This window comes from Lactuca serriola, chromosome 7 (assembly GCF_051521515.1).
Source record: "Lactuca serriola cultivar US96UC23 chromosome 7, Lser_US96UC23_V15, whole genome shotgun sequence".
Taxonomy (NCBI): Eukaryota; Viridiplantae; Streptophyta; class Magnoliopsida; order Asterales; family Asteraceae; genus Lactuca; species Lactuca serriola.
In genome coordinates, this window is record NC_136414.1 from 35,278,677 (window position 1) to 35,290,160 (window position 11,484).

Here is an 11,484-nt window from a genome sequence, read left to right on the forward strand (position 1 = left end):
ATTTAGAAGGATTCATATTTTCCAAGTTGTAGTATATGTTACAAGGGCTCCGTAGATATAAAGAACGCCGAAATCCGAGTTGTAACGAAGAAGTTATGATCCATCGAAGTTTTACGGTTAAACCGGCATGACATCGGGAATCGTAAGAAGTGAATTTACGATAAAATACTACTTAGACTTAGCGATCTAAATGAAAGTCGTAGTATATGTTAAACCGAGAGTGTGCATAAAAAGAACGTCCAAATCTGACTTCGTATGAGGAAGTTATGATTTTTCTAAGATTTAGCATAGCAGTGCGCAACCCAAAATCTGTATTTTAGATCGGTCCATTTTTAGCCAAAATAATCTAAATGTGAAATGAAGATACCGTTAATAGGAGTTAAAGGATAAAAAGACAATCGAAAACGGAGCTCGTATGCGAAAGATATGGACGAAGCTTAGTACCTACTCTTTGAGCGCGGCGAATTCGATACAGTTTTGTAAATATGAGATAGAGTGAGAATTAGCCGAGGGGATCTAAATGAAAGTTTTAGTACTCATAAATACCAATGCGTGGATATAAAGAACGTCGATAATAGAGCTCGTATGCGAAAGATATGGATGAAACTTACTCCCTACTCTTCGAGCGCGATAAATTCGATATAGTTTTGCAAATCGGAGATAGAATGAGAATTAGCCGACGAGGTCTAAATGAAAGTTGTAGTACTCGTAAATACCAATGCGTGGATATAAAGAACGTAGAAAATGGAACTCGTACGCGGAAGATACGGACGGAGCTTAGGGGCTACTATACGATAAAATCTCTATAAATAAAGGATGAATCCTTTATAATTTCTTCACACCATAACCTTTCTTTCTCTCTCTAACTTCTCTCTAGCCTCCCTAAACCCCTCCCAAGTCTAGGGAACCTCCCTAGCACGAGCAAAAAAGCCCCGGAGTGCCCGACGGCTCCGAGAAGAAAAACTTCCGGCTTGGAAACGCTACTCCAGCGAAGCTTGGTTTTTAATAAAAACCAGCTGTAAGTGAGCTACACCTATACTATATTTAATATAGCTTTTATTTAATTATAGTAACATTATTAGGACATTAAAATAATTATTTGGGCTATTATTATGAGTTATATTGAGTGTTATTTAATGTTTATATAATAGTAATAATAGCTAGACTATTACTTAGTCGCGATTAACGTTAAAAACTAAACCCTAGTGGTAATGATACTAGGTTTTATTGAGGAAAATTGTTTTGAGATAACGAAGTGTTGTCTGAGTTCGGAATCACCACCTAATCAAGTATGTGCATAGTTACTTTCATCTTACACATAGATATGAAGTAGTTTATATAAATTACGTGCTTTGTGTCAATATTATCTAAATACTTGATGTGTATGCTGGATGAACGATTTTATACATGTTTTAAATGATTTAAACTGTATATGTATTTTATATCTACGGTAATGTTGGGGTAAAACATGGGTAGATATAATAAATGGAATATGAGTTGAATGATGAGTTGAGATGTGTTATAGACCACGAGGCGAGGGTGAGAGGTGGACGATGTGAGAAGCCTTTTCCCAAACGATGGCCCCGTCATTCAGCAGAGTGTGGATGACAACCACGAACTATTCTAGACAGTCCAGTGGAACACTAGCAGGCTCACAACCTGTAGGTGTTGTGAACGATGTGTTCACCCAGTGTACTCTAAACCTAGGTGATCATGCAGACTTGATGCCTAAACCGTGGTGATCGTGCAGACTTGATGCCTAAACCCTGGTGATCATGCAAACTTGATGCCTAAACCCTGGTGATCATGCAAACTTGATACCTAAGCCTTGGTGATCATGCAGACTTGATGCCTAAACTATGGCGACTGTGCAGATTTAGTGCCCGTTGTGTAAACCGTGGCAACAATGGACTTTTTGCCGATTCCTTAGGATGATCCTTAGGAATGAGTTAACGAGAAATAGATGATTCTTAGGGTAGATCCTTAAGAATAAAGAAGATAATGGGGATGGGTAATTGGGTTGATTGCTTAATTGTTTAAACATAATAATTATATTATTGTGGGTTGAAAACCCTATGTGCTCACCAGGTTTCCCAACCTGACCCACTCAGTTTATTTATATTAAAGGTGTTGTTATGAAGTCACATTACGCTGAGAGATTAAGGAGATATAAATCACTAGTGATAATGAATGTAAGTTCTGTTTATGCTTATGTTGTTGTATTGACGATGACATCCCAAATGTTTTAAAATGAATAAAAATACTTTTCTTCGGAAATGCTTTGATAACGTATTTATCATGTTTTACTGGGAACAAATTCCGCAACATTTTTATTAAAAGTGGTACTCTTATTTTTATAAAGCATAAACAAAATCGGTCTTTATTGGCCGTGAAAATGGGGATGTCACAGTTGGTATCAGAGCATTAGTTTAAGCGAACTAGGAATATTGATCTATTTCTAGAATTAAACTTAGAATGCTAAGCAATGATTGTGAGGAATGTGTCTAATAGATTTAGGTAGTACACCTAAATAGACACAAACACTAGATTATTTTAGGAATGATGCCTAAATTGCTTTTACATGCTAAATGATTTGTTATGCTATCGTTTGATCGGATCAATGGTCTGTTGCCGACCAGATCTGGAAATTTTATGTGTATAGATTTCTAAACGTTTAATTACGGTATTGGAACTGACATGTAACTTTTCGAAGTAATAAGGAGATTTACACGTCATTCGTAAATAAAAATCTTTCCTATCTTAATTCTCGTCATTTCGCACCGAACATCTGATATGGTGTATAGTTCAAAATGGCAAGAACCCAAAGTGGAGTCGGGAACACGAATGGAGATAGGAATCAAGAACCCCCGATAATTCAGCAAATACCTGTTGTAGTAGAAGATGCACCCGAGCCAATCACAATGACAGGAGTATAGGGATGAGAATTTGGCCCGAAAACCCGAACCGAACCGAACCGAATTAGACCCGAATAAGCGATTCGATTTGGTTTTCGGGTATCTATATAAGGCTTATTCGGTATTCGGGTTATTCGGTCCGGGATACCCGAATAAGGGCTTATTCGGTCCAAAAGGACCGAACCGAATAAGAAAAGTCACATTTTTTTTCCACTTGCACGATTTCTTATTCGGTCTTGTGTTCTATTGATCGTTACCCAAAATACTCAAGTAATGTTTAATGTTTAACTTATATACTTATAGATAGATTTTTGGGTGTTTTAGATATTAGTGTTTAATATGTTGCTTAATAACTATATCTTAAGAATGTGGTGGTTGGATTTTACATTTTATATATCAAGAATAGTTAATCCGTGTTATTTATGTTTATCATAAGCTAAAGAAGTCATACAAAATACACTATTTAGAATCACATTATAAATGTTATTTGGGTTTTTCGGTTTATTTGGGTTATTCGACTCCTTAATCATCTTGTACATGTTATTTGGGTTATTCGGGCCGGAACCGAATCGAATCGAATAATACCCGAACCGAACCGAACCCGTATTGCTTATTTGGTTCGGTTTTCGGTTCATATAATTACCCTTATTCGGTTTTCGGTTTATTCGGGTTCAGGTCGGCTCAGTTCAGTTCCGACCCGAATAAGCAATACGGACCCGAACCCAACCGAGAACCGAACCGACCCGAACCGAATTAGACCCGAATAAGCAATTTGATTTGGTTTTCGGGTATCTATATAAGGCTTATTCGGTTTTCATGTTATTCGGTCCGGGTTACCCGAATAAGGGCTTATTCGGTCCAGAGAACCGAATCGAATATGAAGATTCGTTTTTTTCCCTTGCACAATTTACGTATTCGGTTATGTGATCATCACAATCGATCCCAAAAAAACCAAATCGAAGATCGTTACCCACTTAATACACCAAATCGAATATCCTATTACACCAAATCGAGCCGACTACTTACATATTGATGATTGCGACAATTTTGTTTGATCGACAGTTGCTGATTGCGAATTGCTCCTTCCGAAAAAGAAATTGATCGACAATTGCTCCTTGCGACATTAGTCTTTGATCGACATTAGTTTTTGATCAACTTTCGTACTTCAAACTTCTGTGAATCATCTCCTCATCTTGTTTTCTAGTTTCCACTCTATTCAATTCATGGAAAATTGGGTTCCAAATCAAGAAACACAAGTAAGAATTTGTATCTTAATCTACTACTCAATCTTTCAATGTGTTATTATGTATGTTACTCATTGAAAATTAGATGTGTTAATCTACTACTCAATCTTTAAATGTGTTATTATGTATGTTATCAATTGAAATTTGAATGTGCTATGTTAACAGTTAACTTTTTTTTTCTATAAGTCCAAGCAATAGAGACTTTGACCTTGAATAAGAGAATTTAATGAAAACAACCATATATGTTCTTTTACTTGTTTCATTCCATATTGATGAAGTTATTCGAGTTATATACTTATAGATAGATTGTTGGGTTTTTTGGATGTTTAATTTTTAGTGTTTAATTTGTTTCTTTAAAAGATTTGTTATGAAATCATAAGCTACAAAAGTAATACAAAATATTCGGGTTACTCGGGTTATTCGACTCCTTAATCATCTTGTACATGTTATTTGGATTATTCGGGTCGAAACCGAACCGAACCGAATAATACCCGAATCCAACCGAACTCGTATTGCTTATTTGGTTCGGTTTTCGGTTCATACAATTACCCTTATTCGGTTTTCGGTTTATTCGGGTCGGTTCGATTCGGTTCGGTTCCGACCCGAATAACATCCCTAGACACAAGCTTGTAAGCCTTCCATGCAATAAAGCTTATAAAGCTTGTTGAGATTGGTCTCTCTACCAATGTGGGACTCATTCCCACATTCGTCTCTTTTGCTGAACTTATTTTCAGATACCCATCTTTGAGTATCGATATCTCATTCACTTATACTCTATTTTGGACATATAATATATCGTTTCGAAGTCCTCATAGAGGAGAACACAAACCCACTTAGATTTTGTTATATATACAACATATGTATATATTTATATATGTCCAAAGTTAGTAAAAATATAAATATTTTTACCAAATTTCCAACATATTTTCTTACTGATTTATGCATGTTCTACAATTCTTGGTTATTGGTTTTGGTGCAATTCACAAGTCCGCATATTTTTCTAAAGGAATTTAGTTTTTTATTTTTCATTTGCTAATGCATTAGTGGATTCTAAACCACAATTTGGTTTTGTTTTCATAGAAGTTGATGCTTGAAGAACGGCCGACAAAATTGAAAGTGATTCTAAGCAACATTATTCTTTTAGAATGTATTACTGTCTTTGTTAGATTTCGATGTTTCCTTTCCCGATTTGAATGTTTTTTTAGTTTTATTCTTTAAAAATAAATGTAATTCTTAGTAATTGTTACCTGTATTGTATAAGAATTAATGTAATTTTTGTTATTATTTTTCAACTCATCGGTTCAAATTTTTGTTATTTTTCAAAATGTTCATTGAATTTGAATATGTATTATGTCCGAATATCATTCTAACAGAATCAGATCGTTTATGATTAAAAAAATATGTTCGATTTGAATGAACTAAAAAACAATCATAATTTTTAAAATTAAAAAATCAATTATCCCTTGAAATCCGATACATTCCATTTTTAAATATAATTTAATTTATGAAAAATGTTTTGACCACAAAGGATCCTTACATCCACACAATAGTTACAATGCACATTATAACCTAACATTATATATATATATATATATATATATATATATATATATATATATATATATATATATATATATATATATGGTTAGGATCAAATATGAATTAAAAATATTGTGTGAATGTGTGACCAAATTGTAACCATTAGATGAGAAAAAATGAAGGGTTTTGATCCAAGGATACATGATATTATCATGTACTAGCATTTACTATATAATTTGAATTAATTAATTAAATAGAAAAATATAACGTTTACTAAGAGAGAGAAATTTAAGATTATATATATTTTAGGCAACTAATTTAAACTAGTTAATAAAAATTAGATGAAATCTTGGATTTTATTCAACATATTCAAATTAAACAAGATTTTTAGGAATATGAATTTCATTCTGTGCATCCAAAAAAAAATTCAAGTTTCATTCAAGATTTTCTTTTTAGAATCAACATTATTAAAGAATAGGAATGCATATCTTGAAGAATAACGATTTGTATGAAAATAATAATTATTATTATTATTACAAATTACAAATGAAATATAGAACTTGAGACTTGTATATCATTTCATAAATCACGAACATTCTTAAAAAATAAAACTAAATTGCATACATTCTCAAAATATGATACAAGTACATTTTGTAAGAATTAAAAAGAAACTGATGCTAAGAATATTGTTGAAAGAATAAAATACATTCTTGAAAAGGAATACTAAACATTCTTGAAAGGAATATGATATACTCTTAATGATTAAATTGCATTCTGAAAGAATACAAATTATAAAAGAATAACAATTCTGAAAGAATATATGCAAAAGTTGGTGTTGAATACAGTTTGTGTTTTGTCTGTGGTGTTGGCTTGTCGGTTGCTTCATTTTTCAAGCAAGAGGGTGTTGATGGTTATTTCTCCAATCGATATCGATTACCACATGCATCACCATCCTCTCCTTCCATCTACTTGCATAAAAACACCATTATCAATACTTCATCATTGCAAACCACCACCATCAACCATTGGTAATTCTTTAAGAGTCATAATTCATTCTTTAAGAATCAAAAGAGATTTCTTTTGTTTAATGATTTTCTGTTTTATTCTAACATCAATCTGCAAAAGTATTGAACATCAATTTATATAATATTTTTTCTTTCGTACTTACAAAAAAATTGAAACAGGAATAAGAATCACAACTACTTTGAAACAAAAATAAGAAAATTCTCCAAGAATATTGAGAAATAAACTTTTTTTATTGCTCATCACTAGTCATAATACTCAGTTATTTATCATAAAATTCAAAAAAAATGTTAACAAATTAACCTTCTTTTATCCATATAAGATTTAGTTCTGTAATAATTTTGATTCTTTATAAACGTGTTGTTTAAATTGTAACAAACATGTAATTACATTCATTAGTTACACATTTTATCCAATTTTTCTAATTGGGATAATTTGTTGAAAATGCTACTGGGTTTCAAAGATGGTTTTATGCAGGATGAAGATGACGATGCGTTAATCAGGGTTTGAAAGTGATAACCCTTTTTTAAGGGGTTAATAATTGATTTAATATATTTCCATAATTAATTGTAGTTAAAGTTATTATTATTTCCTTATCAAACGATTGGTCCAGAATTGGTTATATACTCACACAATACTTATGGTTTATATATGAACCTAACTCTCTCTCTCTCTCTCTCTATATATATATATATATATATATATATATATATATATATATATATATATAGTAGTTTAAAACCCGTGGAAACCACGGTTATAAAATTAATTAAACTTTAACAATGAAAACTCAAAATAATTAATCAATTATTTTAAATAAATTATTAATTAACTGATATTTTTTTAGTTATATAAAATTTAATCGTTAATTTAAATAAATATATGACATTCTATCACCTTATAATTTATATTAATTTTATTTTAATTTTTATTCTAATGTTATTGATTAATTTAATGTAATTAGAGTTGGAAATTTAAATTTTAAAATTTGAAATTAAGAATTAATAAGTTGACAAGTGGCATACATTAATTAGGAGGTATAATAGGATGACACATGACATAAGAAGAATAAAATCCACATTAACTATGAGGCTTAATATGATGACATATGTCAAAAGAAGATTAAAACTATTCTTTTATTAGAATAGGGATATATATATATATATATATATATATATATATATATATATATATATATATATATATATATATATATATATATTCTCATCCACTATTAAAATATAGTTTCCTATGGCTACATTGTTATAGAATATATTTTTGTGGGAACCTTAGAAACTGCTAGGCAATTATTAATTGTTAATTTCTGTCATAAGATTTATATATATATATATATATATATATATATATATATATATATATATATATATATATATATATATAAATCTTATGACAGAAATTAACAATTAATAATTGCCTAGCAGCCTTAGAAACAAGGTTCCCACAAAAATATATTCTATAACAATGTAGCCATAGGAAACTATATTTTAATAGTGGATGAGAATACTATATTTTATAAATAATTGAATATGTAGTATCCACAATCACATGCTAATAAAATAATTAGAATGAATAAATTTCAACTGTTCATCTATCTTCATCTCTAGTTAAAGTGCCAAAGATTGCTTAATTACACCCACATCGAGACATATTTCTCTCCAATAAAACATATTGCCCCATTTTTTATTTATCTCCCATGACACTGAAATCTTGGAATATCTAAAAATATAATAAAATAAAAATTCAAATTCAGGAAGTTTTTAAAAATTGCTTCTTTTGGTATCTTTAGCCGCACTGTATGCAAATCTTGGAGTTTTACAAAAATACCTGCTCACAGTAAAGACAAATTTTGTTAGGCGACATTTCTGTCTTTAATTACTTATTGATTATTGTCTCTTATCATCACCCTGTGCTTCCACACCATGGAGCCAAGTTCCGGCTGTGCTCCTCCACCCTTTCTATCTCTCTCCGTCTGAAAACCGTCGTGCATTCCGGTAGCTCACCTAGATCAGCAAAAAACGACTCTTCATCTTCTCTAATTGAAAAAATCATTGCCATGTCGCTGTCTTCAACTACATCCCTAGTCATCAAAGGACTTTCTAGCATGGTTGATGATGTGGAGTCCAAGTCTGAGAACCACCCATATTGGTCCGTAATAAATGGTCCACATGATCCAACGTCGAGACTTGAGAACTTCTGCTCGTGTTCAAGCTGATCAGGTTCCGATTGTGTAATAAGAATTGGTGTTTCTTCTTCTATTCGGTCATCTGTATTGGAAGTTTCTGCTTCAGTGGTTGGAGTGGAGGCGCTTGGAGGTGATGCGGGTGGTGGGTTTTGGTGGGGATGGTGATTATGGTTTCTAGAAGCCGGCCATGCGTGGTTGTGTTCACACGAATATGTCACCATCACCATTGTAGGGTCCGTCCGGCTTCTTTCTACTTGTTTTCTTGCTGGACATCCTTTGGAGCTACTACACCTATAATAGCCCCTGTGAAAACAAATAATAATGGAGGTTTGTTAATATTATAATTGAATTAAATTGAAGATATATAACCACTTTGCGTAAATCATATCGCCTAGTATGACTGTATGAGTATCTTTACATGCAATTGTATTTCCCAAATTTAAAATTGTAGATTTCTAGAAAGCTTCAATCCGAAATTAATGTCGCTGTAAATGAGGTATGGTCTTGTAACAAGCTATTTACAGAAGAAAGAAATGCAAACTTTTGAGTTCATGATGATAATATTTAAAATTTATGACAATGGATTTAACTAATAAAAAAATACACATTAATAGCTATATTATAAATATAATATTTTACTGCAATTTTCTTGAATAATTATCAATATAAAATTCATGTTGTGTATGTTGTGTTTGGTTGACAAAAAAGATAGTTTCTTTATTGAGAGAAAATATGTACAACGGAAAATAGAATATAAAAATACATAATTAAATTTGTGATGATAAAATTTAAAATTGAGACATTGAATTTAATTGATGAAAATTTTCACAATTTAATGTCATATTGTAATTTTGTTATCAATATACTCATCGATATTTTGACGAAAATACATTTTAATTATCAAAAACGTCACCATGCTAGAAGAAATAAAATTGGCACTCCAATCTAAGACGATATCATTTAAAGTTATGACCAGGGATTTAATTAAATGAATTTAAAGATTTTAAAGGAAAAATGATATAATTAAAAGTGTACTGCAAATTTTTTTTGAATGATTACTAATTTAAAAATCAGGTTTGATTAGTTCAACGTCATATTTTAGTAGCTAAATGATATGATGAAAGGTTTACTGCATTATTTTTAAATGATTTGATCCGATTCATGTTTTCACATTCGATTTAAAAATATATATTGTGATCATGTTACTCCGTCCTAAAGAAAAAAATTAATATAACTCAACTGATTATAAACTTAGTTTACGAAAGAAAAAAATTTTGAACAAATAATGGAGAAACTGATGAAACTGTAAATACCTAGGATAAGGAGATCCTTTGATGGGTTTCTGGCCGTATTTTCTCCAAGCCCAAGAATCAGACGGCGGAGCATTAGTCTCACCCTTAAGCCGAGATCCTTCAACGTCTTTGATCGGCACTTGAACCACTCTTTTATGTGTTCCTCTTCTACTGTAAACTCCAACAATTAACGTATGTCTTACAAGTATTCTAACTCATCCATATCTTGCAAATTGTTGGATCTTTTTTCTTGAGGAATTAAATTATGTTTGTATGTGTTTTGTGCTAGAATTTGACTCACCTTCTTTTAGGGGAGGAAGTAGATGTTGCCTTGGTGTCGTAGAACAGAGGTGAGGGCGGCGACTCATCACTGTTTTCCGGTGAGTTTTGATTGTCTTCTTGATGGAGGGTGAACGGATGAAATCCTACTTCCATGATCTATTAACTCCAGGTGTTTCTTGACAGATCCGCCACCTTTTCTTAGTGCCTTTATGTATAAAATTTTATATGCATATACAGTTACTAGGGCTAGCTGATGGCTGAAATGAATCGATGGCAGAAGTTTCTTTCGGAGAGAGAAAGAGAGAGATGGAGGAAGGTGATTGAAAGAATGGGGATGATCCGAAGAAATATATGGGGTCCGAAATGTTTGACAGATGGGCAATTGAATAGTATATAAGGGACGTGCAGGCAAATGTGAAAATAAAGCCAAATCCTAAAAGAGCATTTCACTTCATTTATTCCAATAATAATTAATACATACTTCATAATCATAAATAAAAATTAGTGCATTAGATTAAAATTACATGCTTATTCATAAAATGTGTTTTTATTAATAAAAGAATTTTGTATACACACATTAATAATATTATAATATATTACAATTAACTTTTGACATAAAACATGTTATGCAAGTTGTAATTTTTTTACTATACACTGTTAGGATGTGATAACCCTTCAACTCGTTAAATTTTAATGTAACGTCACATTATATTTTTTACTCTCCATATAATTCTATAGTTTTTACCTGCAATGCATTAAATTCTAAAAAGTTCAATTAAACATATTTATAAAATGTAATAATGCACATTTACTCAATAAAATGTTTCTTTTTTCCTATTGAAGAGTTCAACGACCACTGAATTTTATATCTAAACATCAATATTGTTAGAATTTACGTAAATATTTTCCACGGTTTTCTTCTCTCATTCGCATATCAAGTTTGGTCGAGCCTTAAAATTCTTTTCTGCGATAAGAAGAATGCCATA

General features: G+C 31.3%; 1 protein-coding gene across 2 annotated transcripts; it reads right to left on the minus strand.

The window, feature by feature from the left end:
• Nucleotides 1-8,291: 8,291 nt before the first annotated feature.
• Nucleotides 8,292-10,855, minus strand: LOC145062591 (putative WRKY transcription factor 65). Of its 2 annotated transcripts, none has more exons than XM_079010172.1 (3): nt 10,518-10,855; nt 10,238-10,384; nt 8,292-9,227 (listed from the first exon to the last, which is right to left on the minus strand). In XM_079010172.1, exons 1-3 carry the CDS (start codon nt 10,649-10,651, stop codon nt 8,642-8,644), a joined length of 867 nt encoding a protein of 288 aa, XP_078866298.1. In that variant the 5' UTR covers nt 10,652-10,855; the 3' UTR covers nt 8,292-8,641. The 2 variants fall into 2 exon arrangements, with proteins under 2 accessions (XP_078866298.1, XP_078866297.1); XM_079010171.1 differs by having other exon boundaries at nt 10,238-10,387; nt 10,518-10,854.
• Between the last annotated feature and the right edge of the window lie 629 nt (nt 10,856-11,484).